At 50.8% G+C, this 24,214-nt stretch overlaps 2 protein-coding genes across 8 annotated transcripts in view; one reads left to right on the plus strand and one right to left on the minus strand.

Annotated features, from left to right (window-relative positions):
* CARS2 (cysteinyl-tRNA synthetase 2, mitochondrial (putative)) overlaps nt 1-8,456 on the plus strand; it is a 49,455-nt gene extending 40,999 nt beyond the window's left edge. Inside the window, exons 11-15 of one of the 2 annotated variants that reach the window (XM_008564522.1) lie at nt 2,973-3,111; nt 3,520-3,643; nt 5,325-5,423; nt 7,613-7,819; nt 8,255-8,456. In XM_008564522.1, coding sequence (XP_008562744.1) covers nt 2,973-3,111; nt 3,520-3,643; nt 5,325-5,423; nt 7,613-7,819; nt 8,255-8,326 — 641 coding nt within the window. In that variant the 3' untranslated portion in view covers nt 8,327-8,456. The remainder of the gene's footprint in view (nt 1-2,972; nt 3,112-3,519; nt 3,644-5,324; nt 5,424-7,612; nt 7,820-8,254) is intronic. The other variant, XM_008564515.1, reaches the window with a different exon arrangement.
* Nucleotides 1-24,214, minus strand: part of CARKD (carbohydrate kinase domain containing) — a 29,219-nt gene that overhangs the window by 1,378 nt on the left and 3,627 nt on the right. For 2 of the 6 annotated variants that reach the window (XM_008564481.1, XM_008564486.1), the window contains exons 3-11: nt 20,459-20,504; nt 19,692-19,780; nt 19,192-19,413; nt 17,556-17,664; nt 14,718-14,768; nt 14,533-14,637; nt 13,549-13,669; nt 11,959-12,079; nt 10,052-10,924 (exon numbers count right to left, since the gene is read on the minus strand). In XM_008564481.1, coding sequence (XP_008562703.1) covers nt 10,774-10,924; nt 11,959-12,079; nt 13,549-13,669; nt 14,533-14,637; nt 14,718-14,768; nt 17,556-17,664; nt 19,192-19,413; nt 19,692-19,780; nt 20,459-20,504 — 1,015 coding nt within the window. In that variant the 3' untranslated portion in view covers nt 10,052-10,773. Of the gene's footprint in view, nt 1-10,051; nt 10,925-11,958; nt 12,080-13,548; nt 13,670-14,532; nt 14,638-14,717; nt 14,769-17,555; nt 17,665-19,191; nt 19,414-19,691; nt 19,781-20,458; nt 20,505-24,214 lie in introns of those variants that run through there. The other 4 variants (XM_008564506.1, XM_008564499.1, XM_008564494.1 and 1 more) reach the window with 3 other exon arrangements.

Below are 24,214 nucleotides of genomic sequence, written 5' to 3' on the forward strand. Positions count from 1 at the left end.
TGAGGAACACACATTCAAAGTGGTCATCAGCAGTGACTCTGTGGGCGAGACGACTAAACGCTGACTCATCAGGAGACCAGGGAATCTGAAGGCCGTACCTCCCATCAGAGGACGAGTCTCTTCCTCTCCCCAGCTTATCCCGTTTCAGTGGACTTCAGTCGCTTGTTTCCCTGGCTGGTCGGCTCAGCCGCTTGGCACGTCCCTCGGCCAGCCCAGCACACACTTCTCAGCGCTTGAGTGACATCCAGCAGGGGCCTCCAGCTGGGCGCTGCCCGGGTGCCCGGCACCAGTGGGTCGGCAGCTCCTCCTCCTCTGAGGACTCTGAATATGTTGCTCGATGTCCTGTCCCCAGAGGCCCCGGCATAGCTGCGGTACAGTGGGTTTTCACGTGCGCAGCTACAGAGGTAAAGATGTGACAGACCATGCAGAAATTGAGAGTCGGCACGTCACTGCAGTTACTGTATGAGCCACAGGGGCCACCTCATCTAACTTGTAACTTCATTTGATGTTAAAAACATTTTTTAAAACTAGAGGTATATTCTGTGATCATTTGTATTCTTAAAGACACATACTGATGGAGTGCAAAGACCAGGTCCCACTTGAAAACTCAGGCGTTTGCTGACAAGATGGAAACAGGTGATATGGTCATCCGTGTCCTCATTCTTTTCTTTCTCCATTTTTTGAGTCTTAGGGGAGAAGCATTGACTTCCAGAGTCCTCAGTGGGTGGTTGTTTTTATGTAACATTTCTGAGATAATCTCCATTGCAGGTAGCCTGAATATAGCTCATTAACTCCAGATTCTTTGTTTTGTGATGATTTATCTGAACTCCAGCTGACACTGAAATTTCAGTCATTATGGTACCTCACTTTCTTGAAGGCGATTTGAAACGTGCTGTGCCAGCACCAGGAAACCACTGTTGAATGTGGTTTCCATTCCTGGTGCCCCCCTGCCTGGGAGCGAGGTCCCTGGTTGTCGGTGAGGAGCCGCTGTCAAGGCCTCTCATGGCCAAGCAGGGCCTCTGGCTTGTCCTGCTCGAAGACACCTGGAAAGTCAGTATCAGTGAAGTCCTGTATAAGGAAGAGATCCTGTGTGTTTGTTCATCACTTAGCCTTAAAATCCAATGCTTAAACTTGGTTAGTAATTTCATGTACTTCTCTCTTAACAGTAGGTTTAGGGGGAATAATTCTTTTTGCAATTCTTTTGGGTTTCTCCCCATATAATTCTGGGATTTATATTAATTTATGCATTAATATTCTTTTGCATCACATGTTACCATTTCCTTTTTCCTTTAAACTGAATTTGGGATGTCCAACATTGCCAGAGTCCTTACACAGCACCCCTCTGCATGATGATGATGGTGACGGCTACCGCGGGCTGGCCGCTGGCCTGGGCTTCACGCACATCCCCTCACCAGGCTTCCCTGTCCGTGGGAGGGGACGCTGTTGATACTCTTGTGTGCTCGGGGACGCTGGGGGACAAGAAGGCCTGGTCACTTGCTCCAGGGCAGTTATGGGGGCTGGATCTATGCCAGCAGGCAGGGTGCAGAGCCCACTCCTACCACGGTGCCCACAGCACAGCTCGTAGCTGGCAGGGCTTCACCCCTTCCCCCACGCTTAAGTTTTCTGTGGGTAAAACTTTTGTCCCGACCTGGACTGTGGCTGTGGCCACGCTTCCACTCCCCCCCACCCACTGTCAGCCACGCAGCTCTGTCTCCCACTCGCACCCGCCACCGGCTCTTCTAAGAATGCTGGAGCTGACTCCGCCTCGTTGCCCACACCCAGGATTTATCTCATTCATCAGGTGGAACAGGTGCCCCGACAGCAGTCTTTTGACAGGAGGGTTACACCTGTCATGGGAGCAGGAGGCTTGGTTCCTTTGGAGGGTGGCACAGGTGATCCTGTGAGGCTGCCAGAAGGGAGAAGGACGACACTGTCCTTGACTGGGGCCAGGTCGTCCCCAGCCGGGAGAAGGGCAGAGGGACAGCCTCACTTCTCTGTCCTCACATTCTGAGAGGCTCCTGCAGCTCCGTCATGGCAGGGACTTCCTCCTGTCCCAGCTGTCTGCAGCACCTGTTGTGGGTTGAACTGGGTCCCCAAACAATCTGTGTCCAAGTCCTGACCCTTGGCCCCTGTGAATGTGACCTTATTTGGAGGTAGGGTCTTCGCGGATGTGAGAAGTGGAGATGAGGTCATTGGGGTGGGCCCTAAACCAATAGCACTGGTGTCCTACAGGAAGAGGGAGATTTGGACAGACACATAAGAGACCACCACATGAACAGAAGACCTCACAGAAACAGGGAAGAGAGCCACATGACCGCACAGGCCGAGACTGGAGCGATGCCTGTGGCCACCAGAAGCCCACAAGGCAAGAGGGAGCCTGCCAGACTCTTCGGGGGGCGTGTGGCCCTGCCAGACTTCAGACTTCTGGTCTCCAGAACTGTGGGAGAATAAATGTGTGTGGTTCAGGCCGCCCAGTCTGTGCTGCTTTGTTACAGCAGCCCCAGGACACTGACACTGCTGGGGCCGTGCCCTGCCCCTTTGTCCAGCTGTGGCCTGTGTCCACAGTGTCGATCCCGTGACCCAGGGGAGCTGCTTTAGACCTGTTTTCACACATTCTAACACCTCGAGATTGGTGACCACCCGTCCTCTCTGTCCCTGGACCACTGAGCTCAACATCAGGGGGCACGTTTCCTTGGAGGGGCTCAGACCCCAGGGCAGGGTCTGTCCCTCTTCCCAGAGTCAGCTTTTCTGTCTGTTCATCTGTCCATCCGTCAGTGGAAATGAGCCCCCTCGGCCAGAGGGCTACCTTGCTCTTCTGGGGTGGGTGACACTTGAGCTAGGACAGACCCTGTGGTCTGCGTCTGGTGGCCATAGGGAGGTGTGTGCTGGGGACAGGCCTGTGAGGGCCCTGGCGGTGCTGGGCACGGGCCTGTTCAGCGGCTGCCCCTCAGTGACCCTCTCTCCCTGCACAGCCATTGACTACAGTGACAGCTCCATGCTCGAGGCCCAGCACCTCCTGCTGGGGCTCGCCTCCTTCGTCGAGGACGCCCGCGCCTACATGAAGGGGCAGCTGGCCTGCGGCTGCGTCGCAGAGGCCGAGCTGTGGGAGAGGTAAGAGTTGCACCCACCTGCGCGAGCCTGTCGTGGGGAGATGGGGACCTTACGTGGAGGTCATGGGCTCCCCACTCACCCGCGTTGCGGCCTCATGGGGCAGGAGTTGAGGCGGCCCCGCCTTCGTGGGGGGCTGTGAAGGTTCTCAATGGTGGAGGTGGCTGGACCGGGCTGGCCAACTGAGCAGAGGGGCTTGATGTCATTAGTGTTGGGTAACGTCGATGACCCACAACTCAACTTCGTGGCTAAAGAGAGACTCACAAGTTGGGGGACGCATTAGAACTGCTAAGAAATGAGTGTGGCAGGGGAGGGCGGGGCACAAGTTAGCAGGGGTCGCGGGAGGCTGGTGGTGGCTCCCCGTCGAGCTCCCCTTGCCTGAGCGGCCATTTCTCTCCTCACTTCCCCTAGACTCACCAACACCAAGGGGGCCGTGAGGGCAGCACTGGCCGATGACTTTGACACACCTGGGGCGGTCCGTGCCATCCTGGACCTCGTGCACCACGGGAACCGGCAGCTCAGGGTGGCTACCAAGGTACCTCCAAGGACACACAGCAGACAGGGGTCGGGCTGCTTGGCTGGTGTTGTCTCTGGAGTGGGCCTCTGCCGACGGGCCCCCCGAGCTCCTGGAGTGCCCTGCCTCTTGCGGCGTGGCCCGCCCTGCTGGCCTGGCAGACCCGTCGGGAGGGCGGGTAGAGGGAGGGCCGAGCGCACAAGCGGTCACGCCAGGCAGCATCAGGGCGCCTGCTGGCCACTCCACACTGTGTGACCTCCCGTTGGCTTGGAGGAACTTGGGGGAGTCTGGGTTGGTTGCTGAGACGTGAGGTGGGGGGAGGCTGTGGGTCTGGGGCCTCAGGGCCACCCAGAGAAGGATCCCTTGGCAGCACTGTAGCTCTAAGAGGCCGAGGGTGACCCTCAGAGAAACCACTTTCATTTAGCTATTCCTCGTGGCCCTTTCTTAGAGGTTTCGTATGTGACATTTTAAGAGAGATCTGCTTACCCCAGTGCACATATTGTGCCCTCTGCGCCCGTGTCCTGACATCACTGAGCATACAGGGGCCTGAGCCTGGAGCCGAGGGTCACCGACGGCATCTGGGGCAAGCGGAGTCTTGTTCCCACGCACGCTTCTGAGGGTTTCCTGCCACATCCTAGGACACCATGTGACTTCATGATCTGAGAAGCTGAGGCAGCTGCAAAGACCTCACTGAGGCCATCCGGGCACCTCTCACACCTTTAGTGTCAATTGTAGGTTCTAGAACAGGGCCTTCCTCTGTCATTATTCAGCATCTCAGTGAGGGCCCCATCCTTGACCATATCGGTTCGGGATTTTAGAGCTCGGGTTCCCAGGCGTGACCCTGCTCAGAGTCTCCAGCAGGTGGGGCAGGAGGCTGCGTTGTTAACAAACTTCTGGGAGGTTCTGGGCAGCCAGGCCAGCAGGGTCCAGGCCTGGACAAGGGGCCTTTGGTCCGAAACCCGCAGATGACCGTTGGGGTGGTCTCATCTGAGCCAGCCCGGGTGGTAACTGAGTGGAATGGATATTTTAGTCGCAGCTATGCAGGAATGTGCTGTCCAGAACCGAAGGCGGCCAGGATTGTTCCAGCACAGGGGCTCTTCCCACCCGCTGTGGCCTTCCCTGTGCTGTCCCCTGGGCTCCTGCAGTCACTGCACCTGCATGACAGGCTGTCTGCCCAGCTCTCAGGCGATTAGAGAGGAGGTCGGGGCGAGGGAAGGCACCAGCGCCTGCAGTTTTCTGATCCAACCTGTGCAGTTCCTGGGGCACCAGGAACTAAGGTCGTGACACACGAGGGTCTCTGCACTTGTCAACTGACATGCGCCACACGTTTCAGGATTTCCTCTTTTTTTATTGTGACTCTGAAACCCAGCCCATTGGTTGGAGCACGGTGTTACACCACCAAGGTCAAGGGTTCAGCTCCCCATACCGGCCAGCCACCCCCCCAAAAAAGAAATCCAGCCCAGTTCCTGCTTGCTCCCCCCATACCGTACCATGCCCCATGCACGGCATCCTGCTGTCACGCCAACCTACGAGGGCCTGGTGACGGAGGTGCTGCTGTCTCCACATTACAGATGGGTAAACTGAGGCACAGGAGGCTTGCCAGTGAGAGCTGGTGTTCTTGCTCCACAGAAGCTAAAAGAAAAGGCCAAAAGGTGTGATCCATGGGCGTCTTTGTTCTTTGACCTCGGGTAACTTCTTCCAGGAACCTCATGGTCCGAGAAGTCCAGCTGTATTTGGTGCCATCGTCTCCTACATTGAAGAGTTTTTTGAGACCGTTGGAATTTCTCCGACAAATCGACAGGTACGTCCTCTCTTAAATGCTCAATTCTGGAATTTCCTACACGTTTGGTATGATAGCCTTTATCCTTTTTAAATGTTCATTTTAACAGATAAGTATAATGGCAAATTAATTTATTTACGTGGTTAAAAATTTTATGTTCCTTGAAGAATGGACTCACTCGGAGCTCATCTTTATCAACTGTAATTGGAGCGATTCTGCTCCTGCCTTCCACCTGGGACATGCCCCGTCTCCCTTGGCCTTCCTGAGCCTGGCGCAGGCCAGTCGCTGTGGAAGGCACTGGTTTGGGTCTGTCTGGTGTTGCGTGGCTGGGGTCAGGCTCTGCATCTGGTGGGAAGTTTTGGAAGGCTCGCATGCTTGCCCCACGGGTCCTACCTCTGTCATGCTCGCGTGGAGCACGTAGTCAAGGTGAGGCCGCCAGCTTCTCTCTACTTTCCTCTTCTTCCCTCATAACCGAAGAGCATTTGTGGGGAGACGCCTCTGTACCCGAGGACACCCCAGTCCACGCCAGACGCTCATCTTCCTCACTTGCATCCATGGGGACTTGAGGTTCCCTGCACTACTCAATCATTAAACCCGTCACTATTGCTTTATTGTCCCATGGCTGGTGGGAGCCCCTTGGAGCTGTCCCCTTTGTCCCCGACATGTCTCATCATTCTCTGGACGTCCTCGTGGAACCCCCAGCACGAGGCACTTGGCTCTCTGGAGTGGAGCCAGGAGGCAGCACTGGTCAGAGGCAACATGTTACCGGAGATGGCAGCGTGCAGACCGCGCCAGGCTCGCAGGGCCCCAGCAAGGGGGGGGGGGGATTTGTGTGAGCACACCCCTCCCCTGCACACATGCGCACACTTGTATTTACACTGATGGAAACAGAGGTTACCACCGATACCTCAATTGCAGGCCCACAAGGGGTCATCCTCGTGTCCTTCCGGCAGGGGCTCCCTCTCTCAGGCAGCATCCTGCCTTCCAGATCCTCCGGCTTCACTTGGTTGTTCCGTGCAGCCGTCTCCCCTGTGCAGATGCCCTCCTGCCTCTGCCGGACTGAGTCTACCACCCTCAATGCATGCACACTCCTCACCCCTTGGGGCTCTGCCACCCACATTGGGCTGCCCCTCTCTCTGCACACACAACTCCTGGGGCTCGGAGGTCCCACGAAGGGACCCCTCTTCTTCCTCTTCACTCCACACTGACTGTCCTCCATGCAGGCACCCACCTCTCTCCACTATATTTGACAGCTGTAGCACTGTTCAGGAAGGGGTAAGGAAAGGCTCAAATAGCCATTTTTTTTTTTTTTTTTTTTTTTGACTTAGACTGACTTCTCATTCACCTTCCCCCAGCCTCAAGGGTTGATGTCTGGGCCCACATTTTTGTGACAACAAAAATTATTTTTTATTATGCAAGCAATAATTGAGGATTGTGTGAAGTTGAAGGTGTTTGACCCCAAAGTTGCAAAATATCGTGGGTTCTGCTTATTTTATGCACGTGAACATGACGAATAGCCACAGCTGTCCCCCATGAGCCACCACTAGGACCGTTGTCCATGGTGGGAAGAACCCGTGGAAAGGGGAGGCTTCCTGCAGATCCTGGTCACCTGGGATGCCACGTTAGTCGGCAGTTATCCGTCCAGCTGGATGCTGAGATTGCTGGCCTCAGACTATTCAGTTGAAACTTGGTGTCTGTTTGTACGTGTTCACACAGCAGATCCTATGGGACATTTACACTGTTTTAAGTGTTTGCCTATAGTGGATATATGAATGTTTGTTTTCATTAGTCCATAAGGCTTAGACTGACTTCTATACTTTCCTTGGTGAACCAGACGATAAAGAAACATCTTCAGGTGATGGTGACACCTGTGGAGCAGCATTCTGAGAGGCCACTGTCATTGCCCTGGAGGCCTTGGTGGGGCCTGGGGTCTGCACCCTCAGCCAGCACCTGGGCTGGGTCTTGGGCCCAGGGAGCACCTGCATGGAGGAAGAGGTGGTGTGCCCTCCCAGGCCCTCCTCCCAGCTCCTGTGGTGGTGGGGGGGCTGGTCAGCTTTGCTTGGACAACAAATAGAGCCAAGGACAGTGGAGACTGGCCACTGCCCAGCCTCCACTCAAAAGGGCCCAGCTTTAGGGAGTCAGGGAAAGACTTGGGCTGGATGGATCTTGGGCTGTTGCCAGGGGCAGTAAGCCACTGTGCCTGTGTTCAGTGTGTTGCAGGAGACAGCAGCACGGCCACGCTACACAGTGTGGTGGACGAGCTGGTGCGGTTCCGGCTGAAGGTCCGACAGTATGCGCTGGCCACACCAGAGGCCACTGGGGAGGCCCGGCGGCAGCTGCTGCCCGAGAGGCAGCCCCTGCTGGAGGCATGCGACACCCTGCGCCAGGACCTCGCTGCCCATGGTGTCAGCATTAAGGTGAGCACTGCCACCCAGGCCGGGCACACTGGGCCCTTACCCCAAGCAGCTGTGTAAGTCAACAGGTGCTGCACAAATGCAGGGCCACCAGAGGCCCAGGCATCCCAGATATGCCCATACTTTGAGTAGAGAACCCTGCCCTGTGGCAGATTCAGAGGGACATGGAGGAAGGGTGTGCCAGACCCAGAAGGGACACTGAGGCTCAGCAGCATGGGACAGTGAGGTCCGGGTTCTGCACAGCCTGTCTCCCCTCCCCAGGTCGCACTGGAGCAGCCTCTGGCCTGTGTCAGAGGTAGCAGTGTCCCGCTTAGCATCCAGCTGCTTCCTGTAGGGCCAGGTCAGCAAGCTGGACTCCACCCTCTGAACCTGCCCCATTTCGCCTGTCAGCCCCTGGGCAACGTGGTATCCCCTCAGTCAGGACCTCTCTGTCTCTAGGATAGAAGCAGTACCATATCCACGTGGGAACTGCTGGATCAAAGGACAAAAGACCCAAAGCTGGGGAGCTGAGGATGGAGTAACGCCACAGACCCCCAGGCTCACGACACAGCTTCTGTGCTCTTCTATGCTAAGAACTTTATATTAAAGTTTCCTATTGTGGCTGTTCAGTCAACGTTAAAATAAAGCAAACCAATACTATGTCACTGGTGTCTGTTAATAATTATGCCCAAAGTAATTTCTTTATAGTACCAATGGCCACAGCCTCGACGTTCAGCTTGGTAAAATCATGGCTAGTATTCAGAGAAGTCAAGTCAGCCAGCACTCTTGTGAGTCACTGGTGTCTGTTAATAATTATGCCCAAAGTAATTTCTTTATAGTACCAATGGCCACAGCCTCGACATTCAGCTTGGTAAAATCATGGCTAGTATTCAGAGAAGTCAAGTCAGCCAGCACTCTTGTGAGGAAACCAGTGGCCCCTGAACCCAAGGACCAGCCAGCACAGGAAGAACAGAGAACAGCATGAGCCTAGAGAGGCCGCCTGCACTGGCCTGGAGGAGGGTCAGGAGGGTGGCCCTGTGGGCAGCAGGCCTGGGAGTTGCCTGGGATGTGGCTGTGGCCCTGCTGGGTCTAAAGCACAGGGAAACGCCCCATATTGCAAATGCTCAGCAGTGCTCATCATGGAGACCCCCTACCCCATGGTATCCTCTACACTTGTCTCTCTGGTGGCAAAGGTAGTAATGTTCACCATAGACCAGCAGAGGGCATGGCCTGAGCCACGCTGCAGCAGTCCTTATCCTGACAGCCGTATATGCACCACCCGACTTTCTTGGTCTAGGCAGGGTAGCAATGAGCTTGGGCTGCTGTGGCTGTGAAAGGCTAGTTCTGGAGGAGTCAGGAGTGCAAGACCCAGGGAGGTGTGACACAGGCAGGACTCCTGTGAACGGGCGGGAGGGCTGCAGCATGCAGTGGGCTCCAGAAAGTGCCTGGCCTTGCTCTCCACTTCCTCACCTTCGTAACGGGATGGGCACCACAGCGGTCACACCAACAGGCAGTACACAGGTGGCCCTGACTTCCTAGGTGGCAGATCCTGGGCCAGGCCTCTGCTTCTGTCTGTTACTGTCGGGCTGGCAGCAGGTATGATGGCGTGGCCTGGTTTACTGTATCATGCAAACTTCACAATGCTGCAGCCACTGGCATCCTGCTCCACAGATGAAAAACCCATCCAGAAGTTACCCACTGCGCCAATTAGGGCAGAGGAAAGATTCCCAGGAGCTCCTTACAACAGGACATCCCAACAGGGCCATGCAGTGCTGGGGAGGCAGACTGTCCCCCTGATGGCCTGCCACCTCATCTGACCACCCAAACACTTGCACATTGCTACCCTGGTCACAGAGCACGTCTTCACCTGGAGCTAGTGAGTACACGCGGGTTTGTAAAAGAACAGGGAAGAAAAAATACCATTAAAAAAATACCAGTCCCCGACTGCTTGGGTGTACTCCCCATCTCTCCTTTAAGCAAGGGATTCTGTACTACTTCAGAGCAAAAACTTAACAGAAAACATAAGAATGGTCCCTGTGACTTCACTAAATTTTATTTCCTATGGAAAGAAGTGGCTGTTTCAGGCTTACTTTTCAAATTACTTCATCGTAGCAATATTGGAAAACACTGGTGATAGATAACAGATAGACAGGTGGATAGTATTATGTATTTTTATATCCCTAGTATCTGATGATATCCTAACTTAGGACAGTTGAAAGGTGGGTTTTAGCTGTTTAAGAAAACAATACAAAACTCTACATTTAAATAAACCAAATCTTTTAATAGTTACCAGGATTTAAATGTAGTTCTCCAAAGGAAAAATGTCCATGGCACAGGTTTTGCAGAAAAGTTCACATGTAGATAGTGAAGGTTCTAGAGTTAGATGTGAAATAACAGCAGCAACCATTTTTTAAACAATCTTGAAAGTTGACAACTAGTTTTAAAGAGCAGAGTCCACGTGGGGCAGTGTCTGATCAGGACGTCCCCCAAGAGCCATGAGCAAGGGTGAGAGACTGTTCAGGGAACCAGGCAAGCCAGAGAAACAACCAGAGAACAAGGAAGCCTCAGGCCACTCTAAGAAAACCATCCGTACAAAGAAAAATGTGCACATCAGTAGAGAGAGGAGAAGAAATAAGTACAGACTAAAAACAAATCTGCTGATCTTGGAGTAAGACAAGAAATTCAGTTGAGCTGCTGGAAGAATTTTTCATTCTCATGGGATTCTCCTCATTTTTTTCTTCCCAGTCAGTGCTGAGAAACTATACAAAGTTCAGGAATACTTTGTTCAGTGTCATCATAATACCCCAACTACATGTTAGTTTACCCAAAGACTGCTATATTCCAAATTCTTAAATTCTCTACTTCAACCAATTTATGCTGGACTTAACCTCGCAGACCCCTGTGTGGAAGTGGGTTTTCCCACTACAAGTGCAGTTTCCTCCTTCACTAGTGCCCCTTTTCTTCCTGCTTGTGCTGGCTCAGGGTTCAAAGAGTTTGCTGAACGCGGCTCCCACCTCAGCGATCATGTCGGTGGTGGTGGTGGCGCGGCTGTGCTTCTGGAAGGCTTGCTGGTTACACTGCCTTGTGAGAGAGCAGGCACCGAATGCGGCCACCATGAGAGGGCTGAACCTGGAAGGGAAGAGGCGTCAGCAAGCAGCCGCTGGGGACACGCCGCTGCAGGCTCTGACTCCTGTTTTAGCCTTGGGACCCCAACTTGGCAACTGCAAGCCTGGTATGTCTGGGGAGAAGGTGGCTTTACCACAGCTGTAATAACCACTCCCCCTCGGATACTGACAGGCCTGACAGAGGGCCATGGTCAAGAGCAGACGCATGCTGCAGGTCATGTGTAATGTCACAGTGCTCTTCAGTCCTTCCAGGATGTGGAGGGATGTCTGAGAACACAGACTCTGGCTACCAATGCCACACATCCTGGGGAGGACAGGGAGAGAATGGAACAGCCCTCTGTACCTTTTCTCAGTGGAGTTAACATGAGACTCCGCCCTGTGGCTTTCAAATCCATGGGACATGCCCAGTTTAATCCATGGCACTGGTGCTCGTGTTCAGGTGTGCTGAGACATCACCATCCCAACTATGTCCCAATAGGTGGTAGGGAAGGCTGCTGGACAAGCTCACCTTCTAGAGGCTGGGGTGTACCAACCCAGCATGAGAGGCCATAACTTACAGGTACCATGATGGGTCTACAGAAGAGAAACTGAGGCTCACAGGGGTACAGGAACTGCCTTAGTTCACAGAGTTGTCTGACAACAGAACCAGGCCTAGAGCCCGTATCTTAGAATTCCACTGCCTCTTAAAGACAATTCACATCTTTAAAGACCAATGCCTGAGGTAGCCACACCTTCAGCCTGTTGTACAGGGTAAAGCACTGAACTTGCTAGAAGGTGTTCTCGACCTTGGCTACACATGAGAATTAACTGGAGAGCTCTGAAGACCACTGATGCCCCAGGCCCCATCTGCAGCAACTGCTGGGCACGGGGCCCATAGAAGCTTCCGTGGAGAGGACTAGCCTCTGCCCTGGGACGTCTCTGATGTAACACTGAGAGTTTATTTGGAATGTTTCAAGGGACTACTTCTCAAATGCGTGAGCTACTGAAATAGCTTACAAAATGAAATGATTCGTAGGAAAAAGGAAGATGTAGTCATACCCATTTGTTTTCTCGGGTCCAGCCAGGAGTGCCCAGTGCACCAGGACACCCAGGGAGCCCGACAGGAGGTCTCCTTGCCCGCCACACCTGCGGTTGCTGCCTTTGTGGCTGCATACAAGCACTGTGCAGAGACAGAGCAGAGGTTGGGGCAGACGTGAGCATGGTCACCAGTGCTCTGCCACACATCTCCTCGATGCGCACTCTGTACCACCTACGGTTCTTCCCTGCTTGGTCCTAGCAAGGATTTGAGGCAGCCTCTGTTTTAGGGAAGAGGAAAATCAGGCACACAGAGGCCAGGCGGCCCCAGGACAGCCTGCATGAGATGGCCAGTGGAGCCACCTACAACTACCAGAGCCACTGAGGACAAGCTCCAGAGGAGCACAGCTAAGAATGTCACAGGGACACCTTGGTCCTCCTGACTCCTGAGGCCCAGCTCCCAGGACGATGGCCCTATTCTATATCTCACACTTTGAAGTTGTCCTTATGTGGCCTGCCAACAGCATTCAGCACTACCCTGAGCAGAGGCCTCTGCTAACCATCACAAATTCATTTATGCCCGAGCATGTTAGAATTTTCTTTCTTTGGAAAACGTTTTGAAAATCACGTGTTACTTTCTGTGAGTGTGTAAGTCAGAGAAAGCCCTCCGGTAATAACAGAAGCTCATTTCAAAGGACTCAGAGTCCCTCCGAGGACACTCAGTTGCACTTCCTGGCCCCAGCTGTGTGTGAACTTGACAGCACTGACTGTGCTGATGAGGCTGTATTTGAGTGTGCACGTGTACACACACATGCCCACATGTGCCTTCGCACTCTCTTGTGCTGATTTCAGGTATCTCCTAGGCAACTCCATTTCTTGTTAGGAGCCCCTTGTATTAAATTATCTCCGTGGTAGTGCTGTGACCAGATCTGAATGGAGGGAGGACTTCCATGTGTCTTCAGCTGTGCCTCTGCTGGGGAGATGGCGTGGACGCCGGCTCTCAGCACCTGGCTCTGCTCTCACTGTCCTGCTGAGCAGTCCACAGGATCCTGTGGGAATGGGACTCGCCACATTCAGCACCCAGTGATCCACTACTACTGTCAGCTCTCACTTTCCAGTATTTTTATAAAATAGAACAAAGTGCAGTAAAATATTCAAATAACTGTATGGAAGCCACAGGCAAACAGAGGCAGCAGGTGGGGACCCTGGCCCGGGACCAGCATCTCCTGTTATTGCGGGCACGTACCCACTGGGCTGCTGCTTATAAATCATTTACGGAAATGTAGCCAATGGGTATGGTCTACAACCAGGAATTAAGGCTTGAGACATCTCTCTCAACACTATCACTTCCCTGTGCAAAATAGTGAGAAGTAAAACAAATATGAACTTTCGAGAAGTTGTGGTTGACAAGTTCATCAGGAAGTCCCTTTGTGCTGAACACAGTGAACACGTGTGCACAGAGACCATCTGGGGCCTGCACCTGGCGTGGCCACACTGACCAAGCTGGTGCTGACCAACAGGCGCTGACACACATGGAAATGACTGACCCAGGGCTGAAATGGCACCCACCAACTGGCCCCGAGTGGACTGAGGCAGAGGAAAGCCACCACTCACCCTGTTGGCCATCAGAGATCATGTCGTGCTCTCCTTTCCGGACCACAGTCACGTTCCCCAGGGCCTGGCTGAGACTCAGCACAGTTGCACGTTGATCAGCACTGTCCACAGGACCTCCAAGCTACGACATAGCAAGACAACTCCAGAAAAACCAAAGCCTGCCTTAGACATGTAAAAATAGCCTGCTACGCACGTGACAGGATGAAGAGCCCTGTCCTATCTGTCTAAAGGTGCCCCTGGGCATCTGCTAAAGGCAAGAAGGTAGGAAGCCCAGGGCATCACCTGTAGCAAGTCCTCCAAGCGGAGCGGACACTGGTGCTTGCTCTAGAGCCTGTGCTCTACCTGGAGAGACAAAGGGAAAGGAATACTACCCCAGGCTGGGTTCTAAAAGGGTTGCAGAAGTCACACACATCCAAATACTAGTGAGAGCTGACACTTACGGGACACTATGGGACACTTATGTAAGGACTCAGAGCTCTACATTCATTTCGCCCTCACACACTTTATGAAGCAGATGCCACCACCATACATATTTGAGAACTAGATAGGGCAGGACCAGGAAGCGATCTGCCAGAGGACACAGCAGGAAGGGCTGGCTGACCCCACAGCCCCTGCCTGCTCCAAGTCCACCACATCATCCAATCAGTGATGCACTCATCTAAAAGATACACCATGAAACGTAAGGTCACACGTTAGCATGTGAAAAATGTGCATCTTGGGGGGCTAAATGATCAGCTCCACTGGTTAGAGCACCATGTTGTAATGCCAAGGTCAAGTGTTCAGATCCCTGTACTGGACAACCGCCAAAATTTTTTAAAAAGTGCATCTTGGAATCTATGTGAAACATATCCACTGTCATGCAAGTCTGTGTCCCTGCAGAGATGTGTCCATAGGAACGAGCTAGGCAGAACCACAGAGCCATCCCTCGCTCCCTGCTCAGGACAAGGGGCTTGCATCCCCCCTTTCAGGTGGCCCATAACTCACCACGGCTTTGTGCAGTCTGCCAAACTCCATGTGGTTGGGAGTTAGAACAGCATTCTTGTAGCCTTGGATAAGGGCTGGCTGCTGAGTAACCAGCCACAGGCCATCCTGCAGAGAACAAGGATGTGCACTCACTAGACAGGCCTCCGAGGGCCCGGAGCCGTGAGAAGAGGAGAGGCCATACTCACCGCGTCCACAACGATGGGGATACCCCTGGCCTTTGATGCTTCCAAAATGCCCTGCCAGGAAAGAAAACTACGCTGAGCAACAAGGCCATCACCTCTGCCATGGTTTAAATTTTAAATGTCTGTCACCTCCAAAACTCATGTTACAATTTAACTGCCAAATGTAAGGGTAGTGAGAGTTGGAGCCTTTAAGAGGCACATGAAAAGACGCCCAACGTCATTAACCATTACAAAACCCCAACAGACACCACTGCACACCAACTGGGATGGCTACTAATTAAAATGACAGACACTAACAAGAGCTGGGGACAATGTAGAGAATCAGAACCCCCACACGCTGCCAGCGGGAAGGTAAACAGTGCAGCCACCATGGAAAACAGTGGCAGTTCCTCCAAATGAGAATCCCACTCCCCACCATACACCCAAGAGAAATGAGAACACATGTCTATAAGAAAAGGAACATAAAGGAACGATCACAGCAGCATTATTCGTAATAGCCAAGAAGAGAAAACAAACCAACTGTCCATCTAATGACTCAAACCAAATGTGGTCTATCTGTACAATGGAATATTAAACAGACATAAAAAGGAACGAAGGTCTAATACGTGCTACAATGTGGAAGAACTATGAATATGAAATGATGCTGAGTGAATAAAACAGTCAAGCGCTGCACACATTGTATGATCCCACGCATACGAGTCCAGAACAGGCAAACCCAAGCAGACAAAAGTAGATCAGTGGCTGCCAGAGGCTGGGAAGATTGAGGGGAACAGGGAGCAAATGCTAACGGGTATGGGGTTTCTTTTTGGGGTGAGAAAATGTTCTAAAATCAGTTGTGCTGATGATTGCACAACTCCATGAATATACTAGAAACCACTCAATTGTATACTTTAAATGGGTGATTTGCATGACTGGTAAATTGTACCTCAATAATGTTGTTTTTTAAAAGAAAAAGATAAACACCTCAGCAACTTACTTCTATAAGACCACCTTGGGGATATAATTTAATTTCTCTGGGATTCGATTTGAAAAACGAAGGCAAGAACAGACTTCTGTAGGGTTGTTTTCAAGACTACATCAGATAATGAGCTCGCTCAGAAAACACCCATTAAGTGCTGCTACATGCCAGGACTGCGCAGGGAGCTGGTAAGGGGGCAGCAGAATGCAGGTCTGCACCAGCTGGAACATGGGAAACGCTCAATAAATGCTAGTAAGCCATGTGGCTGTGAATGCTATTTTACATGCATGGCAGGGAAAAGAATCAAAAATAAAATTCCAAATGTGACCTCTGGAGTCTGGGCTGGAAGAGCGGTGGGGCACACCCTCACTTCCCATCCTTCACATTTCCACACTGTAGAGAGTATTTTTTCCTAAGGTATAAATTTTTAAATTATGAACCTAAATTTACAGAGAAAAGGACCTAAAGCACAGAGAACTCTAGCTTTTTTCACCTTAAATTCGTCCGATCCCTCTTGTTTTCGTTTTTCCACCCTGTAATCATCACCTCTTATTTCAGCACCTCAGGAAGCAGGACTGCCGGGAAGGGCTGCTGTGCAGGGCAGACTCCATCGGGTAGTCTCACAGGAGGGGCAGGCAGGCAAGCCTCAACTCGGGGTTGCCTTGCAGCTATAGACCTACGGACGCCTCCATCCCCACTATGTTCCCAAAAACCCTAATGGTTTCTTGAAGCAGACTACAGTTGGACCTGACGTCTCTGTGCCGATCACACTGCAGGTGGCATGATCAGCTCTGACTGAATCCTACTGCCTCACAGGCTCCCACTGAGGATGCCCCAGCCTGAATCTTGTAGTTGCCAGTACAGAACCTATCTATACCCACACCAAGATATGGAGCAATAAATATTCGCCAAGATCTAAGAATCAAGGACCTTAAGGGTATCAAAGGATGAGGATATGAGATGTCAAAAGATGTGTTGTGAGCCCTGCTCTGTTATCACCATGCGGGCCCAGAGGTTAACTGCCATCGTCATGAGGCTTTTCAGGACCAAACATTATGGCTCCATCCTGGAAGGAAACCCCCTTGGCCTCTACAAACCATCCAGAAAAGTGGCATGATCACCGCCAGCAGATCTTCTGTTACATATAGAGGCTGCACCCCTGCGGTGCAGAGGACAATCAACGCACTCTGCACCCCCAGACGGAAAGCCAGCACAGAGCAGCACAGCCCATTGGGCAGGTCTGCTGTTTACAATGGGATTCCCCTGACAGCTCCTCCCCCTGAACAACACTAGTGAAGGTTATAGCACTCCTGAACCTTGACCACGTCTTCTCAGCAAGCGGTAAAGACGTTCAAAGTTCTGAACAGTGCTGTCTGACAAACGACTTGCACCCCCATGCTAATTCCATGTCCCCTGGAAAACACAAGAATCCTACAGGCCTCTGTGTGCTGTGTGTCACCTGGAGCTACTGTTCCACTGTGTTTGACTGTAGCTCAGATTACATGCCCTGAATGTACACTGCTGGCTCCCTAACCACTTGCTCTTCTCTCAGCTCGCTCTTCTGAAAGGAACCCACAGCTGCCCACCCCCCATGCTTTCTGGTTGCAGCTGCCCATTCCAGAGGGAGGCTCCCAGCTCCCGGCAGGGCACCTCCCAGCTCCCCATGGACATCAGTCAGCGTCTTTCTTGTCACTGCCTTCCCAGTCTCCACAGTGCTCTCCTTTTCTTTGTTTAGAGAATTTTTATTAAAGAAAACTTTTAAATCCAAAGCAGTGGGAGACACATAGAAGAGAGGTATCTGCAAGAGTTCTCCCATTTCCTGAATGAGACGTTTAAGAGTTTAGTCTTTTGTGAAAGGCGTGTTCAGAAATCACATACGTTACCTTGACGTTTTCTAAAAGAGTGTCATCTCTGCCTAAGCCAGGTCCTATGACAAGGACATGCAATCGAGGGAGCCACTTTTCCACCTCATGAACGGCATCAGGGCTGTCACTAAGCAAGGAAAAGAAGAACAGAAAGGTATGCTTAAACATTTATTTACTTTTTAAAACATTTTATTTTTAAAAAGTAATTTAGACTTACAGAAAATTTGCAAAAACAGTACAGAAAGTTCTCACATACATTTCCCCAGCCTTCCCTCACATCAACATCTCACATACCCAGATTATCACAACTAAGAAGTAAACATTGGTTCAATACTATTAATTAATTTTTCAGATTTCACCGGTTCCCACCCATGTCCTTTTCCCATTCTAGGATCCAATCCAGACCCCACACTGCATTTATCTATCTTAATCTCCATAAACTGGTTTATTTTTTTTTAATGTCCCAGTTTAGATACCTATCTTTCAGCATTTAAAATAAGTTAGAATAAGACACTATGGCTAATATCAAAATTATCTTCGTCCTCTAAAATTAACCAGTTTTGTTTCCACCACATATACTTGTAGGTATAAAGGATATTCTGTATACTTATAAACAAAGACACACCTGACAAGTTATCTAAGACTCAAGCCACTGAGCCCGTCGTAGCACTGACGATACCCTCATTCAGAGTAAGACAGAGTTCTGCTGGTTTCCACCCCGCCCTCCTGTCCAGCCTCTGCTCTTAGACTCTTAGAACCTGCTCTGTAAGTCTTGTGTGCCCTGTGCTCCCACCAGTCCTCATCTTGGTTCAGAGTAAGACAGAGTTCTGCTGGTTTCCACCCCGCCCTCCTGTCCAGCCTCTGCTCTTAAGACTCTTAGAACCTGCTCTGTAAGTCTTGTGTGCCCTGTGCTCCCACCAGTCCTCATCTTGAGCTAAGCTACAGTGGCTTGGGCCCTTCTAGAACTGTCTGCAGACCGCTGTATCACTCGACTCTGGAACACCCCTCCTGCTTTCACTCTGCTCCCAGCCATCTGAGTGCGGGACCCCTGCCTACTCTCACTCCTTCACCTCGTCCTCAGCTCCTGGCTTTAAACACCATCCACATCTAATGACTCCCAAATCGAGGCCTTCTCTGATGCTCCACTTCTATCCAACACCTACTAGCCAAGTCCACTTGGGCGTATAGCAGGTAACCAAAAACACCCCCCAAACCCAAATCCTGATCTTCATCCCCACTCAAATCTACCCCCCACTTCCCATCACGTTAAATGACAACTCACTCAGACCAAACTCATAGTGGCATCTGGGCCACTTGCCTTTTCCATCCAATCTGCCAGCAAATCCTGGGGCTCTACTTTCCAAATATACCCAGAATCAGATCCCTTCTTGCCATTCTGACTGGACCACTTACCTATCACACCAGGATCCTTACAAGAGCCTCTAGCCCCGCCCCAAGAGCCTAGCCCCCACAGTAGCCTTTTATCACACCAACTGGGCCCTGCCCTTCCCCTGTGCATTTTAGCATGACCCCATGCCTGTGGCCCTGAGCCTCTCTGGTCACCCCAACATATCCACAGCACCCACCCTGAGCTCGGTGATGGCTCCTCCCTGTGTGTGGAAGCCCCCCACCCCCACGTGTCTCAGGGTTTTACCTGAAAGGCATTATCTGTGCTGCTGGAAGTTCTATGCACAGGGCTGCTCTGGGGGAGCCCCACGAGAGCAGAAGTTTGCTTGGCTCAATGCTGACCTCACCAAACCCAGAACACACGAAGGGTCTTGTTACTGCCTGGAAGGTCCACTGTTTTCTGCCATAAGCAGCCCTGTCCACACACAGGCCACAGACCTCCTCTGGACCTCGGACTCTCCAGCCACTCCTGACGGGACAGAGTACACATGAAGATGGCCACCAGTCTGGAGCCCATCAGGCTGGTGCCCAGGTCTCTTCTCTCGCCGTATCAACTGTCCATGTTCATCTTATTCTGGCCACAGAACAACGGACTCACTACAGTGTTCTTACTCCTTCTGACAGCACCCACTGACCAACACTGAGTACCCAGACACTTAACAGATGCTCTCAGTGCCAGTGTAAAACGCTACATGACTGAGCAAAGTTGCTGCAAGGAAAGAGAAGCCCTCACGCAGGCTGACTCACAGAACTGGGTGGACAATCAGTTCTGGGCTGTAGGACTTGATCACAGGCGCGGCCTCCCTGGCACAGAACACGTGGGATAAATCTGCACCCTGAGAAACAAGCACAAGAGGCTGACTCAGCTTGGGACTCACTCCACAGGCAGCACAGTGGCTTCAGGCATGATGGGCACCCACCTAGCAAGACACGTGATGTCCAACCACTCAAGAGACTCTGTAGTTACTACACATAAAGTACAGTAGTTAGGTCACAGCTCAGTGGCTTAGGAAAAGGAAAAGGAGCCTAAGAAAATGCCCAGAAAGTCAAGTCAGACTTCTGCTGCCACCTCAGAGCCAGAGCCAAAGCCACACAACACCAGCCCAGACCAGCTGGACTGGGCCATCCTCCCTATGGTTCACATGAAGTGCCATGGCCCCAGAGCCCAACCCACTCCACAGTCACTGCTCTGCTGAGCCGTGAGGACCTGATGAAATGCCTGAGACACTGCCATGTTTCAAAAGCATCAATTGCTTAAGCTAGGAACTAAAGAGGTATCCCAGCATCATTCTGGTGAAGTGTGATATGAATAAAACTTAAATGTTTAAAAAAATAAGTTTCAATTCAAGTTACTTTGTCATTGCACAGGAAGTCAGGTTAGATTTAATGGTGTTTTTATTACCTATTATTAGCATAAAATGTTATTTAGATTTCTATCAGAAAACATTTGCTTTAATCATATTAAAATAATCCAACTAGAAAAATCCCAATAAAGAAGTTTTAAATAAACATACCACTTTGAGAGCTGAGATTGCTGCAAAATATGGGGCTCCAGTGTACCTAAAAAAGATACTTAGAGTCAAAAACTTCTGAGAATAAGGCAAGCACACCTTGATTAATAATTAATAGGTTATCAATAAAAATTCAGAGACATAATACCGACACGAATTATCAATAACATATACAGACATGAAGCACACAACACAAACCCAACATCCAGCAGATGCTCAATAAGTGTTCAATAACCATGAATCAGAATTAGCAAAGTCAATCTTTTACATAAAACCTTTGTAGTATTTCAGGAGAGTCAAACTCCAGCTCAAGTGACCACAGTCTCCCTGTAACACGCTGGTTCCAGGTAAAGAGCTGAACAGTCAGCAGAGGCAGACAGGACCACCCAGGAAAAACAAGAGACCGTGCATTCTCCCAACTGTTTCCACCTCACCGCTGTCTACACTGTCACTTCCACAGCACCCACCGGCATGCTCCAAGTACAGCAGACACTCAACAGCTGCTCTCAGTGTTAGGGTCAACATGCTAACTGACTCAAGGTTTAACATTGCTTCAAACACAGAAAGGAGAGCTCTAGCCCTTGGCATCAGAAGAGCAACTTTTACGTCCATTCCAAACAGTGAAGGGTTTTACCAACCAAACTAAAACCAACTGGGCACAAACACTGAGCACTTTACACACATGACCTTCTCCTGCAAAGTGGNGCATTCTCCCAACTGTTTCCACCTCACCGCTGTCTACACTGTCACTTCCACAGCACCCACCGGCATGCTCCAAGTACAGCAGACACTCAACAGCTGCTCTCAGTGTTAGGGTCAACATGCTAACTGACTCAAGGTTTAACATCGCTTCAAACACAGAAAGGAGAGCTCTAGCCCTTGGCATCAGAAGAGCAACTTTTACGTCCATTCCAAACAGTGAAGGGTTTTACCAACCAAAGTAAAACCAACTGGGCACAAACACTGAGCACTTTACACACATGACCTTCTCCTGCAAAGTGGTGTCACCAAAGTGTCCTAAATGTAAAGGAAAGGACAAAATGGGCAACACACACACGCTGTCACCCCACAAAGTGAAGATGAGCCTCACCAATAAGAACAATGCATTAAAACAACAAGGAAGTTTGCCCACCAGACTAGCAAAGGCTGCTAATACTTACGAGGGGGGAGGGTGTTGGTGGTGATACACACTACTGCAACTGTGGGGGGCAATGTTCACCATAATTTAAAATGTATATGTATTTTAATTGAATAAAAATTCTTGTAGGAATCGATCCCTCGAAAATAAACAGATTGGTACAAAAGGATATATACGCATGGGGATATCCACAGTCAGTTTTTTTCATAGATGGCCAGTGTGGGGATCCGAACCCTTGTCGTTGGTGTTATAACACCACGCTCTAACTAACTGAGCACAGCCGTATTTTTTTTTTTCCTTTTTGTCTTTTTTCGTGACCGGCAACGGATCGCAACCCTCAGTGTCGCGCCCGCACCGGACCGGGACCGGCCACGGGATCGCAACCCTCGGTGTTGCTCCCGCCCCTCGCTCAGCCAGTGAGCGGCCGGTCTGTATGTGGGATCCGAACCCTCGGCGGGAGCGCCACCACACTTCCCAAGCGGCGCACTATAGCAGTGCGCCACCGGGCCGGCCCCACAGCCGTATTTTTAATTAAGAAAAAGCATAGCAGTAACCTACTGCTCTTCAATAGAGAATTGGCTAAATAAATTACAGCCCATCCTTATAGTAAATACCATACATCTACTTGTAAAGAAGTGGTCTATATGAACCAACAGAGAAATATCCATGATATAGTGTTAAGTGAAAAGGTCGGATCACTGAACAGTATATATATAACACAGTCCCGTTTTTGTAAAAAAAAAAAAAAAATAGTTACATGCATAAAAAAGTCTGGAAGGCTAAAAACCTGTCCATAATTTGCTATTATTATTGTTGTTGTTGTTATTGTTATGTGGGGTACTATGGGACTTTCACTTTTCACATTTCTGCAGTGTTGAATTTTTACAACAAGCAGATATTACTTATAATCAGAATAAAGATGTTTCTTCTTTTAAAGGTCAGTACCTAAAGCTGACATATCTTTTTTTTTTTTACAGCTGGCTAGTATGAGGATCTGAACCCTGGACCTGTGGTGTTACCAGTACCATGCTCCAACCAACTGAGCTAACCAGCCAGCCCCTAACTCATGCATACTAAGTTAGATAATTATACCCTAGAAAAGGATAAGGAGCTACACTACTGAACTTATCTGAAAAGAAAAACTGACAGCCCATTCTTCCCATGTAGACTTCCCAAAGATAGGGCAGGAGGCAGGGATTTGAGGAATCATATCCCTGACTCCTTCAACTCTCTCCACGGATAAGGACTGAAGGGCCCCAGTGAGCCTGTTGGCCCTGCATGGCCTGGTGGGGGCCATGTAGGTGGCCTCCAGTCCCAAGGTTGGGGGAGGCTGTCCCTTGAACCCAGGGTCCCAAAAGCAGAAGGGCAGCCTCTCTGTGCCTGAGAGTTCAGTCCCCTGGACGTGTTGCTCCTAGCTGATTCATAAAAGTGGAAGCTGCTGTCTTTCACCACCCAATGGGTCACCCACCCTGGAGATCTGACAAAGCCAGGAGCAAGCAGAGAAAGGCCCACCACACCTAACAAGGGGGTAAAGGGAGAGAGGGAGACCCTTGGGCAGAAAGAGAGAGGCCAAGCTGAGTGCCCAATATAGTAGGATAGATGCACAATGACACAGACGAGATGAACCTCAGGAAAAGTGGGAATGAAGAGTTCCAGCTTAAAAGATCAAGTGGAAGAACGTTAAAACAGAGCAAAATACGGGCCGGCCCGGTGGCGCACTGCTACAGTGTGCCACTTGGGAGCGCAGTGGCGCTCCTGCCGAGGGTTCGGATCCCACATACAGACCGGTTCCCGCTCACTGGCTGAGCGAGGTGCAGACGCAACACCGAGGGTTGCGATCCCGTTGCAGGTCCCGGTCCGGTACGGGCGCGACACTGAGGGTTGCGATCCGTTGCCGGTCACGAAAAAAGACAAAAAGGAAAAAAAAAAAAAAAAAACAGAGCAAAATACAAGGAGATGGAAACCTTAAAGGGAAATGCCAAAGCCCAGAGGACAGATCCAGCCCAGAGGACAGATCCAGGGATCCAACATGCGGGGGGGGGGCGGGGCGGAGAACAGACAAAAAGTAAAGCACCAGCAACAGAGGCAAACTTCCTTCATCCCGAGGGACTTAGACATACAAACACAAAGGGCTTAGCAAGTCTCAAGCAAAATTAATGAAAAGACAAAAACTGGACACATGCTGGAGAAACTGTGGAATTCTAAAGAAAAAGAAAATTTTACAAACATCTGAGCAAGAAGGACAAGTTACTTAGAAATGCAAGCAAACTAGATGAGCATCAGACTTTTAAGGAGCAAAACACAAACCAGAAGACAACTGATCACATGTACAGACTACCAAAAGAAAATGACTGCTGCTAACAAACCCCAGAGTCAGCCAAGACGCAATTCAATACACGTGCCACAGCAAAAGACACTGTGGATCTGCAACAACGCAGAGCATATCTCTCATGTACTCTGCCCTAAGATGCTGCAAGAAGTCAAAGCATTCCTACCCAATGACAAACTGTGAGGGAAGGCAGGAGAACAAACAGCAACCCATCTCTCAAAATACAATTAATCGGGGCCGGCCCGGTGGCACACTGGATAAGTGCGCCGCTTGGGAAGCGCGGCGGCGCTCC

Source organism: Galeopterus variegatus, unplaced genomic scaffold, assembly GCF_000696425.1.
Source record: "Galeopterus variegatus unplaced genomic scaffold, G_variegatus-3.0.2 Scaffold187, whole genome shotgun sequence".
Lineage (NCBI taxonomy): Eukaryota > Metazoa > Chordata > Mammalia > Dermoptera > Cynocephalidae > Galeopterus > Galeopterus variegatus.